Genomic DNA, 19,903 nt, shown 5'->3' on the forward strand with positions numbered 1-19,903 from the left:
CAAGGAGCCCTCTAATTAGGTCAGTGCTAGAAGATCCACTCACAGGCTCAGTTGGGTATGGTTTTATTAGCCATGTCAATAGTGAGCACAAACTGAAAACCACTACCTTATCACTCCATCACTGCACATCAAACATATAAGAGTACCTTCGCTCCAAGAGAAGCCTGGCTCCAGGCTAGATACAGCAGGGGCCCTTGGGGCACCTGGGGCACCAACTCTGGAGAAGTTTCTGGAGCTGAGTCCAGAGCAGTAACGTGCCAGTGTCCCAGTCCCATAGTGTCCCATGCCACAGTGTCCCTGCTCCAACCCTAAGACTTGGATACCTTTGGCCCTTTTAATACACAGCCGCCTCTTCTTACAGGATTTGTCCTCAGGCGGCTCCAAGCTCTTGCTTGGCCCACACCTTCATTAGTGTCTCTCATGGCCGCATCCTGGCTTCCTCCTGGCTCCAAATGAGAATGTGATAACCTAGGAGGAGTGAGACCAGTCTGACTCTCACCTTCTGTTATCAGACTCTGAGAACTTGGGGCTGGCCCAGGGAACCTAGGGCTTGGTAAGGAAACCAGGACACTGGACAGCAGCCAGGCACTGTCACAACCAAGACAAAACAAGAGGCATGGAGGGCCTAGGCCAAAGTGTCCACTGTCTCCTGGAAATCTTCTTTCCTGCCTCCTACCCTGGGGTGACTGGCAGGGCTAAGCTGAGGAGAGCCTGCACTCAACATTGGGGAGTAGGGTAGGGCTTGGCCAGTCTGAGATACAACCTGCTTCACTCACCCATCACAGAGGCCAGTGTGTCCCCCATAGGATTGAACTCATTGAGCTGCAGAGACAAGGGTGTAAGCATGAGGAGGTGAGATATTGGGAGAAGAGGACATGATGGCTAATTTCTGGTCATTTTTGGCCAGCTAAGGTAGGTTGAATCCCTGCTTCCCGCCCATCATTTGAGGGCCCAGACCTCACCGAAATGATACCAGAAGATTCTGGGTCATAGAGCTGATACATCATCTTCCCTGAGCTTCCGTCAAACACATCGATCGTCCTTAATTCGTGAGGGGTACAGCTTTTGAAATTGGGATCTGGGTATCGGCCCACGACAATGAGGTTGTACCGAGGATGCCAGGTTGCCTAGGAGATGGAGAGTTGTCATGAGAGCAAATGCAGAGTACTGTCAAGAGGGACCTCCGAAGTATTCTTTGCCACTCACAATTGTTGATACAAGTGCCAGCAATTTAATAATGGAAGTAAGACCCACATGAAACTACAAGAACAGCTTTCAAGTGCATGTGCATCTACCATTCCACATTTTTAATCCCAAATTGGCCTCTCTGGACCTTGGGACACCTTCAGGCCTTCTCTCTTGTATTTCCTGAGATCATACCAATCGATAGACGTTTGAACATCAGCTTGACCATTAACCAAAGAGGTAGGCCTCCAACCAAGCAAAAAGTCTCTGGTAACCAAAACCAAAAGTAGGACATAAATTCTGAAGTAATCCCACTATTGTCCCTCCTCGATCAATGTGAATGAAAGAGTTGAGCAGAAAATGGCTAGTGGCCAAGAAAAAGAAGGAAACCTATGTTCCCCAGATGATCCCACTCAAAACAAATCTGGCAGTGATTCGGAATGACAGAATCAGACGGGGGCTTTCCTAAGAAATCGTAAGGAAGTTTTGAAGGAGGAAAGACATGGTTAGCGGGAAGGAGAAAGTTGGTACAAGTCCCGCCTGGGAAGCTGGAGATTGTCCTCGCCAGACATGAAGTGGGAAATGACACATGGATCAGTGGGAACCAGCCAGTGAAGAACCCTTGTTAAGAGCTTGGATTTGACTTGAGGTATGTGAGAGCCGCTCTAAGATTAAACGATCACCGTTGACATAGTGCTTCCCAGGCACTAGCCATGTGTTTTAAGTATACCGATTCTTCCAATAACCCTGTCAGCCAGGTACTATTACTGCATTTTTAGAGATGAGGAAACCGAGATCCAAAACCCAAGCAGCTTACCGAAGGACTCCAACCAGGGGTGTTGGCCTGCCTTGACAGAGAAGTACAGGCGTGACCCCTGGAGTTCTGAAGAGGGACTGTAGTGTTCGAAAAGAACAGAAACCAGGAGAGCAGAAGAGTGGGTCTGGGGCATGGGCGGGAAGGGATCCGAAGACTTAAAGACCATCAGTGTTGGGGGCCGAGGTCAGCCAGTGGGCCAGCACCACATGCAGGTAACTGGAAGGGAGGGCAGAACAGGGGGACAAGTAGGTTGAGCAGAAAAAAAAAAAAAAAACGGAAAGAGCTTCCGGGAGACGCAACCCAGCAAAGCGGGATCTCAGAATGGGGACAGAAATTGCAGAAAGGCCAGGGGAGAAGAGACTGTTTCGTGTGGGTGCAGGATGAGATCTGGCCTTTCCCTACCTCGGGCAGACCCGGTCCATCCCCACAATCACAGCTCCCTGCCTCCATCACTTACCTTGATGGGTGTCAGGTGCTGGAAGTGGCGGTGAGGGTGTGGGATCAGGCTTGGGGGATAGTCCCACTGGGAGGCTGAGTAAACCCGGAGCTCACTCTTCTGGTCAGTGGTCAAGAGCTGGGCTCCATCAGGACTGAAACAGGCTGGCAAGTGAAAAGCCCCAGAGCTGAAGAGAACACAGGCCTTTCCCCACAGGGGTGCCCTCTCTCCCACTCCTGTCTGGACAGGGGTGGAAGGGAAGAGGTGAATCTGGGCTGTGAACAAAAACATTCTAGAAACTTGGGGCGCCAGGGTGGCTCAGTTGGTTAAGTAGCTGACTCTTGATATTCAGCTCAGGTCATGATCTCAGCATCCTGGGACTGAGCCCCACATTGGGGCTCCTTGCTCAGCAGGGAATCTGCTTGTCTCTTTCCCCCTGCCCCTCCTCCCACTCGCACTCTCCAAATAAAATAAATCTTAGAAAAACAACAACCATTCTAAAAGCCTAGCAGCTGTTTGAGGCAGCTAGAATCAGGAATTTTCCAAGACACCAACTTGGCTGATGATCTCAGGGTAAAGGTTTGACCTAGCAGCTTCTAAATATTGAGGGGAGAAACCCCAGAAGTGGTAGGATAGGCAGGTTCTACAGGAATGATGAGGTCTGGTATATCACACCTGCATTGACAGGATGGCTATGCGGCAGCGAGTGGAGGAAGCTGGATTTCCCTCTAACCTGGCGCAGGTCCCAGATTTTCACTGTTTGGTCTACGGAGGCTGTGGCCAGGAACCAATCACAGCATGGGTTCAGGGCCACGTGGGTCACTTTCTTTTTGTGCATTCTCAGATTCCAGAGCTGCAGAGAAGGGCTCGGTTCAGGTGGGGCGCAGGGAGGCCAGGGGCAAGGGACAGAAAGGGGGGAACTGGGCTCCAGAGAACGCACCTCCCTGCCATCCATGTTGAGTAGGATCACGTGCCCCACATTGTCTCCTGTGACCACCATTCGGCTTCTGGCAGACACATCCAGGCTGCAAAACCAGAAGCTGGAGGGAGAAACTGTGCTGTAAGATTCTTGGGGACAGAGGCAAGGTCCACTCATTCTTTTGCCGCTCCAGTGTCTTAATGTACAGTGGATGTCTGATCAGTATTTGCTGAACGAATAACTGTCTTGCCACAGATTCCCAGTGAGGAACACTCAGAGTTGTCTACCATGCAGAGGGGATGGGTGTGACGGGGCTCAGAAATGTGTCCAGTTACTCAGCTAGTAAGAGTCCTCCAAGCAGCCGCAGCTCAGAGCCATAAAGCAAATCCCCAGGCTAGCCTGCCCCCTATAGCCCTGGGTTCTGAGGAACATTTGTTTATTGCTCTCTCCCTTCACTCTCTACTCTGGGCCACAGGAGATGACAAACCAAACAGGGACTGCCCAGCTCGGTTCCGCTGGTTGGTGAGAAAGGAACTTCTGCCCCCTTCTGAGCATTTAGGGGAAAAAGCATACACAAGTTTCAGAGCTCTGTCTTGCTCTTTTGTGTCTCAGACTACCTGAGGTCGAAGGGATTGGGCTGGGATCCTAAAACCCAGCCGGGAGAGCTCAGATTCATTTTTTTTTTTTTTCTCTCAAACATTCAAATCCTTGCCACAGTGCTTTTTGTATCCCTTACAAATATCTTTCAGAGGGAGGGTTTCTTATGGAAGAATAACATGGAGCTGAGTCTGATGGGATCATCACCTGTCCTGATTGTGTTATTCTGACCTCTGTGGGGCTGCCCAGGATAATGTCCAGTGCTAGTTAGACACCCCCCCACCAACCCCCCAGATTCTTTAGAGAACAGTAAGAGTCCTGTCTCTGTCTAGAAATCCAAGTGACGAGCATTTTGTATATTCTCCAGCCACTTGCCCTTCGGGTGTCCAACATGCTCTGTGGACGCAATCCTATCCCATTAAGCTTCCATCCAGCAACTGGTTGCCTCATTGCACCCCAGTGATGTAGGGAATGAAATCTTAAATTCTTAGTCCCTGCTCCAACTGCTAAGTGGCTCTCTGGGCCAATGTCACGTTGACTAGTGAGAATCAAGGTCTAGTCTAATACAAGAACGCCTTGCAGAAGAGCCGAAGCCCTTCCCTCGCTGAGAAGAGCGGAGGCTCAAGACCACCTCACTGAAGCAGCAAGGCACCTGGGACGGGGAGGAGCAGCCAAGGAAACTCTCAGAGAGGGGTGGGCGGAAAGTGGCTCCACTACCTGGCAGTTCTTCCCTATGCCAGGTCTGAGGAACACACATGAGATACACATGCTCTCAGCAGAACTACGCTGAGCGCCTAGAAGCCCTTTCCCTCCTTGTGAGGCTACTCACTTGCAGGTGCCTGAGCTGGTAAAAACTCGCAGAGTGTTGCCTTTAAAGTCTTGCAGCCTAGTTGTTCCCTCCATTGAGGAGGTGAAAAACTGGTTGGTATCAAGAGGGTTAAACTTCAGCCCAGTGATGCTGCCTCCAGCTCCAATCTAACACAAGGAAGAGAAAAGCCAGTGAGTGACCATGGCCCAGGAGGTTAGGCAGCACGTGGGGCCAGGCCAGCTGAGAGGCCTGTACAGGGGGATGCGTTCCGTGATGGCTCTTTATTACTTAAGATCTTCGTTTTAATTGGATTCTTAACGAATTAACATATGGTTTTTAGAATATAGTTCTATGAATTTGAACACACAGTAGAGATTTGAATCCCCACTCCCCAAACTGGGATGCAGAACCATTCCATCGCTCAAGAATCTCCCTTGTGCTCTCTGGTCATAGTCCCACTCTCACCTGTAACCCCTGGCTACCAAGGATCTGTTCTCCATCATGCTGTGGTTTTGCCTTTAATAGACTGTCATAGAAATGAATACCTACAGTAGGCATCCTTTTGTAACCGGCATCTTTCATCTCACTCAGCATCAAGCCCCCGGAGATGCAGCCACATGGCCGTGTGCACTCATCGCTTATTTCATTTTACTGCTCAACACTGCATTATGTGGATGCACCACAGTTTGTTTATTGCCCAGTGCTCTTTAGGAGAGCTTCTGGGATACCTGGGTGGCTCAGTTGGTTAAGCATCTGCCTTTGGCTCGGGTCATGATCCCAGGGTCCTAGGATTAGGCCCCATGTTGGGCTCCCTGCTCAGCGGGGAGTCTGCTTCTCCCTCTGCCACTCTCCCTGCTCGTGCACATGTGCTTGCTCTCTCTGGCTCAAAAATAAAAATCTCAAACAAAAACCAGAAGAGCTTCAGCTCCAAACAGTGCCTGGATTAGGAGGGCAGGAGTCAGATCTGAGCTCCTTCCTATTTTTTCCAGATGTCCCAGACAAGGATGATGTAAACGGTCATGAGATAACATCAATAACATACTCTCATTAAATGCTTATACATCAGGCACAGTTTTAAGAACTTTACAACCTCAAGAGCTCCTCTTCACTTCTTATGCTGATGCTATCCTAGCCTCATAGATTATGAGGCCTCTGATGCAACATCCACTTATCTCACTCAGCATGCTCACTGGCAAGTTCCATCCCCTCTACAAAGCATTCTAATCTGTGCCCGTGGTCCACCGAACCCTTGCTGCTGTGATTGATCACCGTCTGCTCCCAACATTTTAGTCCTGTGCTCACCCAGGTTTCATTGTGTCTGTTCTTAAACCTGTATATGCCCATTGAACTTTTTTTTGTAATTATGTAATTTAATTAAATATGTAACTTTATTACATGTCATTTATTAACCGTTTCTTAAAGATTTAAACATTTCAATGAGGGATCCCTGGGTGGCACAGCGGTTTAGCGCCTGCCTTTGGCCCAGGGTGCGATCCTGGAGACCCGGGATCGAATCCCACGTCGGGCTCCCGGTGCATGGAGCCTGCTTCTCCCTCTGCCTATGTCTCTGCCTCTCTCTCTCTCTCTGTGTGACTATCATAAATAAATAAAAATAAAAAAAAAAACATTTCAATGAAACATTTAAGCATTTACTTAAACATGTAGTTTAATTAAACTGAGGAAATATGTGCAAAAAAGACCACTGTTATTTCTATGAAAGCCACGTTGAATACTTGGGAAAAACTAGATAAAAGTGAGTTGCTAAAGATAATAGTTGTCAAATTACGCATGGGTGAGATACTTATAAACACTTATGGTGGGAAATAAAACTTGAAGAATCTGCAATCAGATTGCTTCATAACTGCCTTTAAATTGTCTCCACGGGGCACCTGGGTGGCTCAGTCAGTTAGGCATCTGACTGGTTTCAGCTCAGGTCAGGATCTCATGGGTCGTGGCATCAAGCTCTGTGTTGGGCTCTGTGCTTAGTGGGGAGTCGGCTTAGAGATTCTCTCCCTTTGCCCTACTCACATATTCTGTCTCTCTCTCAAAGATTGTATTCATTGTAGAGAGAGCATGAGCAGGGGGAGAGGCAGAGGGAGAGGGAGAAGCAGATTCCCAATGAGCAGGGAGCCTGCCATGGGACTTGATCCTAAGACCCTGGGATCACGACCTGAGCTAAAGGCAGACACTTAACCATCTGAGCCACCCAGACGCCCCAATAAATAAATCTTTAAAAAAAATTATGTCTCCATTTTAGAGAAAGGGAAACTAGACCCCATAAAGAATACATTAAAAAATATATATATATGTTATAGGTGTGGTTTATGTAAGACCAGGTGAGCCTTACTCCCCGAAAAGGCCTAGTCCTATGTCAGAGCATCAGTAATAAACACATAAACGTTTTGGATTAAAATGCATTTGTGGGGACACCTGGGTGGCTCAGCGGTTGAGCATCTGCCTTTGGCTCAGGATGTGATCCTGGGGTCCTGGAATTGAGTCCCACATTGGGCTCCCCAGAGGGAGCCTGCTTCTCCCTCTACCTGTGTCTCTGCCTCTCTGTCTCTCATGAATAAATGAATAAAACCTTAAAAATAATAAAATGCATTTGTGTTCTTATAGTAAGGGTAGACAAGATGTTACGATCAACTTGTGTACTGAGTAGGAAGATTAAAACATGGACAAAGTCTGATAAATATATTGGAGACTTCTAACACCAGGATGGTGTTTAGCTCATGTTGGGCCAGCTTTCTGCTGAGAACTAGAAAAGGGAAACAAAATCTATGTCTTTAAAGAAAAGTTTCTAAAGTCAACAGAGAGCTACAAAGGCATCAGGGATTTGAAAACCAACGTCCTAGAGAGCAGGGAGCAGAAAAGCAGGCCTGACCTTTCGATGTTGCATTTCCCTTTGAGGCCCATGCGGGGCAGAAAGCTGCGGCTCTGAAGCCAAGGAACCACACTGCAGAGAAGCTGAATGGGAAGGGGAGGAGGGGTGCTCATGGCTGAGAAGCTGGGCTGATGTTTCACCAAGTCTCATAGGGCAAGAGGGGCAGAAATGGAGTTCTGTGGGGCAGAGGTCTTGGAAGAAATCTAGCTTTTAGTTAGGATCCTTAACACACTATAGAAGACGGCACTGGAAATAGCCTGACCCTCACAAAGGCTGATGTCCAGATTCAAATCATTTCAATCTCATTGGATTAAGATGATCTGATTCCGTCCTACCCGCCTGTCAAAGGGGAAAAAAAAAATAATGGTCTCTGGAGGAAAATACCACCACTCAAAACTCCAAATTATCTCTGAAAGTTTTCATATGCAATACCTGGTACTAAATCTAAAATCACCCAACATACCAGAATATAAGGCCAAATAACCAGAAACTAAGAGAAAGAAACAATATTTGAAAGACACAGGAAATTCAGATGTTAGAGCTATTAAATACAGGCTTTAAAATATTGTGATTAGGGATCCCTGGGTGGCGCAGCGGTTTGGCGCCTGCCTTTGGCCCGGGGCATGATCCTGGAGACCCGGGATCGAATCCCACATCGGGCTCCCGATGCATGGAGCCTGCTTCTCCCTCTGCCTGTGTCTCTGCCTCTCTGTCTCCCTCTGTGTGACTATCATGAATAAATAAATAAAATCTTTAAAAAAAAAAAAAAAAAGAAAAAGAAAATGCTTCAGGGCAAAGTTTTAAAAAAAAAAAAAAATAAAATAAAATATTGTGATTAGAGCAGCCCCAGTGGCTCAGCGGTTTAGCGCCACCTTCAGCCCGGGGTGTGATCCTGGAGACCCAGGATCAAGTCTCCCGTCAGGCTCCCTGCATGGAGCCTGCTACTCCCTCTGCCTCTCTTTCTCTCTCTGTATCTGTCATGAATAAATAAATTAAAATCTTAAGTAAATGAATGAATGAATGAATAAATAAAATAAAATAAAATAAAATAAAATAAAATAAAATATTGTGATTAGGGGTGCCTGGGTAGCTCAGTTGGGAAAGCATCTGCCTTCAGCTTCGGTCATGATCTGATCCCAGGGTCCTAGGATCAAGCCCCACATTGTGCTCCCTGCTCAGCAGGGAGCCTACTTCTCCCTCTACCTCTGCTTTCTGCTCCCCTTGTACTCTCTCTCTCTCTCTGTTGAATAAATAAATACAATCTTAAAAACATATTATTACTATACATTGAAAAAAAAAAAAGACCTGGGTTGCCTGGGTGGTTCAGTTGGTTAAGCATCTATCTGCCTTTGGCTCAGGTCATGATCCCAGGGTCCTGGGATTGAGCCCTACATCAAGCTCCCTCTCAGCTGGGAGCCTGCTTCTCCTTCTGCCTCTGTCCCCCCCCCCCCCCGCCCCCGCCCCCATGCGTGTGCATATGCTCTCTTTCAAATAAATAAAATCTTTAAAATAAAAATAGATCTAACTTAAAAGTGGACAAAAGGTTTGAACACACAGTTTTCCAAAGATACGCAAATGGTCAGGAGCACAGAAGATGCTCAACATCATTAGTCATCTTAAGATACTATTTCGTACCCACTTGGATGGCTATAATAAAAAAGATGGACAATAACAAGTGGTGAGAAGACAACCCCTAAAATGGGAAAAAAAATTTGCAAATGATATCTGAAAAGAAGTTAATATCAAAAATATATAAGGAGTTCAATGGCAAAAAACAACCCCCAAATAACCTAATTAAAAACTGGTCAAAGGGCCCTAAATTGGGATTTCTCCAAAGAAGATATACTAATGGCCAACAGGCATATGAAAAGGTGCTCAACGTCACTAATCCTGACATCAGGGAAATGCAAATCAAAACCACAATGAGCCATCACCTTACATTTGTTAGGATGGCTATTATCAAAACAACAAAAGATAACAGGTATTAGCAAGGGTGCGGAGAAAAAGGTACTCTTGTATTCTGTTGATGGAAATGTAAATTGGCAGAGGCACTGTGGAAAACAGTATGGAAGTTCCTTGGAAAATTTAGAAATACCATTTGATTCATTAATCCCACTTCTGGGTATATAGCCAAAGGAAATGAAATGAGCTTCTTAACATGTTATCTTCCCTCCTGTGTTCACTGTAGCTATTCACAATAGCCAAGATAGGAAAACAACCTCAGTGTTTGTAGACAGATGAAGGGATAAAGATAATGTAGTATGTATATATAATAGAATATACTGAACCTTTAGAAAGAAGCAAATCCTGCCATTTGTGACAACCAGGATGAACCAGGAGGATGTTACGCTAAGTGAAATAAGTCAGATACAGAAAGACAAATACTGCATGATCTCACTTATACATGGACTCTACAGATGTGTAACTCATAAAAGCTGAGAGTAGAATGGTGGTTTCCAGGGGCTTGGGGATGGAGGAAATGAGGAGATGTTGGTCAAAGGGACAAAGTGTCAATTATGCAAGATAAATAAGCTCCAGAGATCTAATGTACAGCATGGTGACTTATAGTTAATAAGACTGTATTGTCTATTTGAAATTTACTAAAAGAGTTGATCTTAAGTGTCCCAGAACATATACACAAGGTCATATGTAAAGTGATGAATATAATTAGCTTGACTGTGGTCATCATTTGCAATGCACACATGTTAAAATTCACACTGTATGCTTTAAATATGTACAATTTTTATTTGTCAATTATATCTCAATAAAGCTGGAAAAGAACATATGCATGGTTAAGGATATGGAGAATTTGAAGCCCTCCTATGTTGTTGGCGGGAATGTGAAATGGAGTCGTCATTCTGGAAAATGGTTTGGCAGTTCCTCAAAAACTTAAAATATGTCCCAGCAATTCCACTCCTAGACATACACCCAAGAGAAATGAATATGTCTGTTCACATGAAAACTGGTATACAAATATTCACAGAAGCATCCATAATAAAAGGCTAAAATCAATGCCTCAAAACATCCATCTCAAGAAGTTGTGAAAGTAAGAGGAAAAGAAAGTAGGAGGGGGTGCCTGGGTGGCTCAGTCAGTTGAGCATCTGACTCTTGATTTCCTCTGGGGTCAGGATCCCAGGGTTGTGGGATGGAGCCCCATGAAAGGCTCTGAACTCAGTGTAGAGTCTGCTTGTCCCTCTCCCTCTGCTCTTCCTCCCACTCTCTTTCCTCTAAAATGAATAAATAAAATCTTAAAAACAGAAAGTAGGAGAAAAAAGAAATTAATGAAACAAAACAAATATACTGTGAGAGAATTAACAAACAAAAATTGGGGGGTGCTTGGCTGGCTCTATCAGTAGAGTACATGACTCTTGATCTCAGGGTCAGGGTTCAAGCCCTACATTGGGCATGGAGCCTACTTTAAAAATAATTGTTGGTTCAATAAGAAGACTAATAAGATTGATAAATCCCTGGTGAGACTGACCAAACGGAAGTCACGAATTACTAATGTAATAGATAAAAAAAAAGGACATCAATATAAATCCTAAACATTTTTAACAGTTATAAAAGGTTATAATAAGCAATCTTACACCAATAAGTTTGAAAACTTAGATGAAATGGGCAAATTTCTTAGATAAGGGAACCCTGGGTGGCGCAGTGGTTTGGTGCCTGCCTTTGGCCCAGGGTGCGATCCTGGAGACCCAGGATCGAATCCCATGTCGGGCTCCCGGGGAATGGAGCCTGCTTCTCCCTCTGCCTATGTCTCTGCCTCTCTCTCTCTCTCTCTCTCTGTGACTATCATAAATTAAAAAAAAAAAAAAATTTCTTAGATAAATACAAACTTGCCAAACTGACAGAAGATGAAAGAGAAAATTTGGGATAGTCTGACATCTATAACAACATTGTATTCACAACTAAAGACTTTCTTGCAAAGTAAATTCCAGATCCTGGTAGATCCATTGCTGAATATACTAAACATTTAAGGAAGAAATATTATCAGTCTTTTTTTTAAATTTTGTTTTCCAACTATTTCAAATTCTTAGAAAAGTTGCAAAAATTGCACAAAGAACTGCATTTCTGAAAAAAAGAAAAACTGCTTTTCTAAAATCATTTGATAATAAATTGCCTACATAATATCCCATCACCCTCAAATACTCTACTGTGTATTTCCTACAAGAACATTCTCCTATGTAACCACAGTAAGACCATCAAAACTTAGGGGTATCTAAAGTAGTTCAAATTCATAGAAACAGAAAGTGTAATTGTGGTTGCCAAGCGCTGAGGGTAGGGGAAAAAAAGGAACTTATTCAGTGGGTATACAGTTTCAGCTTTACATGAAGAAAAAGTTCTACAGTTCTGCTATACAATAATATGAATATGGTTAACACTACTGTATACTTAATAATGGTTCAGTGTTGTGCTTTTACAAGTTTTTTTTTCTAAGATTTTATTTATTTATTCATGAGAGAGAGAGAGAGAGGCAGAGACATAGGCAGAGGGAGAAGCAGGCTCCATGCAGGGAGCTTGATGTGGGACTCGATCCTGGGTCTTCAGGATCAGGCCCTGGGCTGAAGGCGAAGCAATATTACTTGCTAGAGATATAACTGGAAAGGTTAAAAAAAGGGTGTGTGTGTGGGGGGAAATTTAAATGAAAAATGTGAATATAATAAGTTAAAACAAACATACAAAATCAATCAATGTAGGTGCCTGGGTGGCTCAGTTGGTTAAGCAGCTTTCAGCTCAGGTCATGATCTCAGGGTCATGGGATCAAGCCTTGTGGCAGGCTCCCTGCTCGGTGGGGAATCAGCTTTTCCCTCTCCCTTAGCCCCTCCTGACTGCTCATGCTCTCTCTCAATGAATAAAATCTTAAAAAAAAAAAATCAGTGTAGCTTATCACATTAGCAGAATAAAGGGGAAACATCATATACTGATCTCAAGAGATACAAAAAAGTATTTGATGAAATTCCATTATCATTCATGATAAGAACTTTTGGTAATTTATTTTATTTAGAAGTAAAAGGAGAACTTCCAGAGTCTGATAAAGGATATTCAAAAACAGACAAGGTTTAAAATATAAACAAGCTCCCATGTATATACCCAAAAGAAGTTTCAAACAAAAACTTGTGCATGAACATTCACAGCAGCTGTATTCATAACAGCAAAAGGTGAAAACAACCCAAACACCCATCAACAAATGAATGGATAAAGAAAATATGGCATAGCCATATGATGGATTGTCATTAAGCCATAAAAAGGAATGAAGAACTGTTACATGCTACAAGGATGAAACTTGAAGACATTATGCTAAACGAAAGGAGTCAAACCCAAAAGGACAAATATTGTGTGATTCCATTTAGAGAACATACTTAGAAATAATCAAATTCATAGAGACAGAAAGCAGGTTAGTGGCTCTAGGGGAAGGTAATAGAAAGTTACTGATTAATGGATACAGAGTTTTATTTTGGGGTGATGAAAAAGTTTTGCAGATGGTTGGTGGTGATAGTAGCAGAACAATGTGAATGTTCTTAATTGTACACTTAAAATGGCTATGATGGGAGGCTGGCTGGCTGGCTGGCTGAGTTGGAAGAGCATGTGATTTTTCTTTTTTTTTTAGAGCATGTGATTATTGATCTTGGGGTTGTGGGTTCAGTTGTGTGTAGAGATTACTAAAACAACATAAAAAACCCTTAAAATTGGTTAAAATGGTAAATTATATGTTATATGCATTTTACCACAATAAAAAGTAGACAAAATCATACTTAGTGGTAAAATATAAGCCTACTATGATCAAGAACAAGACAAACATGTCTGCTGTCGTCAGTATTCAACAATGCACTAGAGGTCTTTGCCAATGGAATAAGGTAAAAAAAGAAGTATCAGAATAGTAAAGAGAGAAATCAAACACTCATTATTTGTAGATGGCAAGATTGTGTAGGAAAAAAATTTAAATCCTCAGATAAACTATCAAAATTAATAGGTGTGGATTTCTGCTTTCAACCAAGATGGAGCATCAGAAAACAAATATATCGTCCTGCCTTAGACAACTACAAAAAATGGACCAGATACATGAAATAAGTTCTCAGACATTGGACAACAGGCAGCACAAAACATGAGGGAAAGAAGGGAGGTAGCCCTGCAATTGCCCCAGCTTAACTGCTTGGAGAGAGTACTCAGGCTGCAAGACAGGGAGGAACCACACGGCCTAGCAATCTCACTGAGCTGAGGAGACACAGTTTTAGGAAAACCAACATAATAAGAATTTGTGGGCAAAAGGCTCACACAGAAGGAACATCCTGGAGAGTTTCACAAGGGTCCCCTCAAGTTTTTGGGAAGCATTAATGTATAAACATGTCTGAGGAAACTACCCAAGACTGGGAGAGGGGGCAAGGAGAAACACCCATAAATAAGTAGGGGAGAAATCCTCAGAACAATCTGTATTCTGACCATCCAGAAAGAAAATATTTTATATGCAAAACATCAAGTCTTCAGAAGGGTATTGCCTCAGGGTGAGAACAATTTAATATCTATTGGCTGCCTTAAACCCATGTTAACTGGGATAGATTGAATAATGGTCCCCAAAATATCCATGCCCTAGTCCTTGGATCCTGTGAATAATATGCTAGATGACAAAAGGGACTTTGCATATGTAGTTAAGGATCTTGAGATGGGAAGATTATCTTGGATTACCTGGGTGGGACCGATATAATCAAAATCAAAATGGTCTTTATAAGAGGAACACAGGAGGAGTCAGAGTCAGAAAGGAAGGCAATGTGATGACAGAAGTAGAAATTGGAGTGATGCACTTTGAAGATAGAAAAAGCAGCCATAGCCCAGGAATTTAGATGGCCATAAGAAGCTGAAAAAAGTAATTCTCCCTTCAGAAACTTGAGAAAGAACCAGACCTGCCAACACTTAGTCCTGAGTCCAGAAAAAATGATTTCAGACTTCTGACCTCCAGATCTCCAGAACTATAAGAGAATAAAATTGTGTTGTTTTAAGACACCAAGTCTGTAGTAATTTGTTATAGAGGCAATAGGAAGCTAATATAGTAACTATATTAATGAAGCTTAAAAGCAAGCCAGAAAGTATCAAACTGATTATAAGTTAACTGTGTCCCAGAACAAAGACCAACAATATTTAAAAGAATATAACATAATCCAACATCCAAAAACATAAAATTCACAATGTCTGGCATCCAAGGAGAAATTACCAGGCATGCAAAGAAGCAGAAAAATAGAACTCATAACCAGAAGAAAACTAAATGGATAGAAACACCCTCAGGAGTGACATAGAGGGCAGCCTGTGTGGCTCAGTGGTTTAGCACTGCCTTCAGCCCAGGGCGTGATCCTGGGGACCCGGGATCGAGTCCCATGTTGTGTTCCCTGCATGGAGCCTGCTTCTCCCTCTGCCTGTGTCTCTGCCTCTCTCTCTCTTTCTGTCTCTCATGAATAAAGAAATAAAATCTTAAAAAAAAAAAAAAAAGGAGAGACATAGATGAGGGGCACCTGGGTGGCTCAGTTGGTTGGGTGTCTGGCTTTGGCTCAGATCATGATCTCAGGGTCCTGGGATTGAGCCCTGAATCAACTCCCTGCTCCTCCCTCTCGCTATCTGCCCCTCCCCCTGCTGGTACACAGTCTTTCTAATAAATAAAATCTTTTAAAAAGGTGTCATAGATGATAGAATTAGCAAAAACATTAAAACAACTATTATGCACATACTCTGTGTATGGTCAAGAAAGTAGAGGAAGTGGTGAACATGAAAAAATAAATGGAAGATCTTGAAAAAGGCCCAAAATCAAACTTCTAGAGACTATATATGGTATCTGAAAAGAAAAATACATCTAATACATATTAGGTAATGCAGAAGATCAGTGAATATGAGACATAGCAATAGAAGCTATGCAAAATAAAATGGGGGGATTAAAAAATGAACAGTTTACCAATGACCTGTACGACAATATCTAGTAGCCTAACATATATATAATTGCAGTCCTGGAAAAGAAAAGAGGAGGGGAACTATTTGAGTAAATGATGCCTAAGATTTTCCAAATTTTATGACAAACCCACAGATCCAAGAGGTACAATGAACCCCAAAGGGGAGAAACATATAGAGAAACACACCAGACAAATCACAATCATTTTTAAAGCAGCCAGAAGAAAAAGAAAGAAAGCAGAAAGAAGAAGAAAAAAGGAAAATCATGTTAAGAGGAACATAAAAATGAAAGAAGAGGGGTGCCTGGGTGGTTCAGTCAGTTAAACATCTGCCTTTGGCTCAGGTCATGATCCCAGGGTCCTGGGATCAAGCCCTATATTGGGCTCCCTGCTCGCAAGGGAGTCTACTGCTTTTCCTCTCCCTTTGCCCCTCCCCCTGCTCATGCTCTCTCACTCTCTCAAATAAAAAAAAAATCTTTAAAAAAATGGATGAGATTAGACTTTGCATCAGAAATCATCTCTAAAGTAGTAAAAACAAGAAAAAAAAAAAAGCTTGTGAACCTAGAATTCTATACCCAGCAAAAATATCTTCTCCAAAAAAGACAAACAAAAGGAAAAAAAAATTTATCACCAACCAACCTACATTATAAAAAATATCACTGGAAATGGCAAATACGTAAGTATTAAAGTTTTCTTCTCATTTAAAGAAATCCTTAAAAGATACCTACCCTGTACCCCAGTCATTCCACAATTAAGTTCTTAGTCAAGAAAAATGAAAACAAAACAAAAATCAATTAATTAATTAAAAAAAGAAAAATGAAAACATACATCTGCACAAAGCCTTGTACATAAATGTTTATAACAGTTTTATTTTTATTTGGAAAAAAATCCAAATATCCTTCAGTAGATGAACAGATAAATTGTGGTACATTGATATAATGGAACACTACTAAGAAAGAAAAAAAATCCTACTGATACATGTAAAAATGTAGAAGAATCTCAAATAATTATACTGACTGAAAGCTAGAAAAAATTATGTATTATATTATTTATATAAAAGTCTAGAAAATGCAAATTAACCAATAGGGATAGAAAGTAGATCAATGGTTTTCAGAGGTAGGGAGGGGTGGATTACAAAGAGGTATGAGGAAACTCTGGGGATGAAGGATATGTTCATTATTTTAATTGTGGTGATGTTTCACAGTTGTATATATATGTCAAAGGTCACCAAATTGTACACTTTAAATATGTGTAGTTTATCATATATCAATTATATCTCAATAAATATCTAAGAAAAAACAAAACCAAAAAGATAACAGACTATATAAACAAAAATATTAATGTATTGGGTTTCTAATATATGTAGAAGTAAAATGTAGGACAAGAAGAGAATAGAGAAAATGGAAGTAAATATATAGTTGTAAAATTCTTACAATATATGTGATGCGGTATAATGTTATTTGAAGGTTCACTCTGATGAGTTAGAAAAGTATATCATAGACCCAAGACCAAACACTAAAAAAGAGAAAAGGAAAGGGAAGTATAACTATTAATCCAATAGTGAAGATAAAATGGAATCATATAAAGTACTCAATGAAAAAGGCGGCAGGAAAAAAAAAAGGCGGCAGGAAAGAAAAGAGAAATGGAACAAAGAGACAGGACAAATAGAAATGGCAAGGTGGTAGATTTAAACCCGATCATATTTATAATCATATTAATGTAAATGGTAAAATGCTCCAATTACAAGGCAGAGATTGTCAGGCTGGATATATTTTTTTTAACATGGTCTATAGGAAACCCATTTTATATACAAATGTGCAAATAAATTAAAAATAAAAGGATGGGGGATGGTGACTGGCTGGTTCTGTATAACATGTGCCTCTTGATCTCAGGGTTGTGAGTTCAAGCCCCACACTGGGCACAGAGCTTACTTAAAAAAAAAAATAGGGGCACCTGGGTGGCACAGTCTGTTAAAGTGTCTGACTCTTGGTTGTGGCTCAGGTCATGATCTCAGGGTTGTGAGATCGAGCCCTGTGTATGGCTCTGCACTCAGCACAGAGTCTGTTTGTCCTTCTCCCTTTGCTCTTCCCCCACCCCTACTCTCTCTCAAATAAATAGACTCTTTAAAATCATAATCATAATCATAATTAGAAGAAGAAGAAGAAATACTTAGAGGGGAATTTAGAGTATTAAATGATTATATTAGGAAAAGGAAGAAAGATCTCAAATAATGTAAACTTCCATCTGAAGAAACTAGAAAAAGAACAAAATAAAGGTTAAACACACCAAGGAAAAGTATCATAAAAACGTGAAAAGGAAACAGAAAAACAGAGAAACACATTGAAACTAAAAGCAGTTTTTTTGAAAATTTCAATAAAATTGATAAACCTCTAGCAAGATTAATAAGCAGAAAAAAAAAGACTCAAATTACCCATATCAAGAATGTGAAGGGAGGTATCAGTAAAGATCGTGTAGACATTAAGAGGATAGTAAGGAATTACCACTAACAAATTCATGTCACTAAATTCAACAGGTAAAATGAACAAATTCCTTGCAAGACAAACCAAGCTTGTTCAAAAGAAAAAGAGATTCTAAACTGTCCCATAGCTATGAAAGATATTGAATATATAGTTAACAACTTCCCAATGAAGAAAACTCAGTTCTAAAAATACTACAAAACTTTTCAGGAAGAGATAGTATCAATTCTACACAAACAATTCCAGAAACTACAAGAGGCAGGAACACTTCCTAACTCTTTTAGTGAAGTCTGCATTACTCTGATACCAAAGGCATTACAGAAAACAAAAGGGAACTACAGGATATTCTTAGTGGTTATCGGTATATGATTGATTGATTGATTTGATTGATTTTTAAAGATTTTATTCATTTATTCATGAGAGACACAGAGAGAGGCAGAGACATAGGCAGAGGGAGGAGAAGCGGGGTCCATGCAGGAGCCTGACTTGGGACTCGATCCTAGAACTCCGGGACCACATCCGGAGCCAAAGGCAGACACCCAACCACTGAGCCACCCAGGCGTCCCTCTGATATATGATTTAAACTAGACTATCTGATATAATAAGTAAAATATGACACATTCTAGGGTAGAATATTTATGTAATAATTAAGTAGAAGTATGGGTGTGAACAATAGTGTATACCCACAGAAAAAGATGCCCCAAGCAGAGATTTCAAATAGTATTTATTCCTTATGTTTTTCTCTGCATTATTTGAAATTCTTACAAGCACGGATTATTTAATAGTAAGAGTAAAATCAAGTTATCTTCACATTGAAAATGTCATATGTGTTTCCTTGCCAAGGGCCTGAAAGATGTAAAGATCATAGCCAACGTTGGAGGGCTAAAGAAGTAACAAAATGAGGGATGCCTGGCTGGCTTAGTCAGTGGAGGATGCAACTCTTGATTTGGGGGCTGTGAGTTCAGGCCCCAAACTGGGTGTGGAGCCTACTTAAAATAAAAAAACAAAACAAAAAAACAAAACAAAACAAAACAAAAAACAAAAAAACCTCCACCTTTTTTAATTAAAAAAAAAAAAAAAAAGATGTAACAAAATGAAGCACTGCTGTTTTTTCAGTTCCTGTTCTCGAATAGACTTTTTGTCAGTATCTGGGAGTAAAAACAGACAGCTCTCCAGGCCACCATACCCTTCTTCTACTCCAGTCTAGCCTCTTGCTAGCCACCAAGTTCAGATGCCCAGACTGATCTCCATGATGCTATGAGGAAATGTCACTTAAGTGCACATTATAATAAAGAGTGATGTAGAACAAAAGCAGCCTCAGCCTGGCACAAGTTTAAAGCAGATGTCACTCCTCTTTTGGTCAGGAGGCTCTTCCCCTAGGACACCCTTAGGCTATTTCTTAAATTTTTCTATTCCCATGTCCTAGATTCCCAGAGGAAAAAAAATTCCAAAAAACAAAAAAACAAATCTCTTCCTGTCTGAGCTCTGGGTTTTGACTTCAATTTAAAACTACCCCTTCTGCTGGTCACCTGTTTCACCAGCTGGGCAGGAAGCCGAGCTCTGTCCACAGCATTTCTCTGGCTGCCTTTCTTCTGGCTTCAGGGACCTTTTTCTTGAATACCCATGTCATCCCAAGCCTGTTTAACCTGGCTTTTTCTGATGGGCTGCTTTAAAGAGACACTGTAGAGGGATCCCTGGGTGGCGCAGTGGTTTAGTGCCTGCCTTTGGCCCAGGGCACGATCCTGGAGACCCAGGATTGAATCCCATGTCGGGCTCCCGGTGCATGGAGCCTGCTTCTCCCTCTGCCTATGTCTCTGCCTCTCTCTTTCTCTCTCTCTGTGTGTGTGACTAT

The 19,903-nt window shown here is 41.9% G+C and overlaps 1 protein-coding gene across 4 annotated transcripts in view; it reads right to left on the bottom strand.

Moving 5' to 3' along the window:
- Window positions 1–47: 47 nt before the first annotated feature.
- DDB2 (damage specific DNA binding protein 2) overlaps window positions 48–19,903 on the bottom strand; it is a 38,116-nt gene continuing 18,260 nt past the window's right edge. For 2 of the 4 annotated variants that reach the window (XM_035701188.2, XM_035701185.2), the window contains 6 exons: window positions 4,784–4,929; window positions 3,114–3,478; window positions 2,460–2,602; window positions 963–1,127; window positions 777–822; window positions 48–468 (listed from right to left, as the gene is read on the bottom strand). In XM_035701188.2, the coding sequence (XP_035557081.1) occupies window positions 419–468; window positions 777–822; window positions 963–1,127; window positions 2,460–2,602; window positions 3,114–3,478; window positions 4,784–4,929 (915 nt within the window). In that variant the 3' untranslated portion in view covers window positions 48–418. Of the gene's footprint in view, window positions 2,219–2,459; window positions 2,603–3,113; window positions 3,479–4,783; window positions 4,930–19,903 lie in introns of all 4 variants that reach the window. The other 2 variants (XM_025452074.3, XM_035701187.2) reach the window with 2 other exon arrangements.

This window comes from Canis lupus, chromosome 18, assembly GCF_003254725.2.
Source record: "Canis lupus dingo isolate Sandy chromosome 18, ASM325472v2, whole genome shotgun sequence".
NCBI lineage: Eukaryota > Metazoa > Chordata > Mammalia > Carnivora > Canidae > Canis > Canis lupus.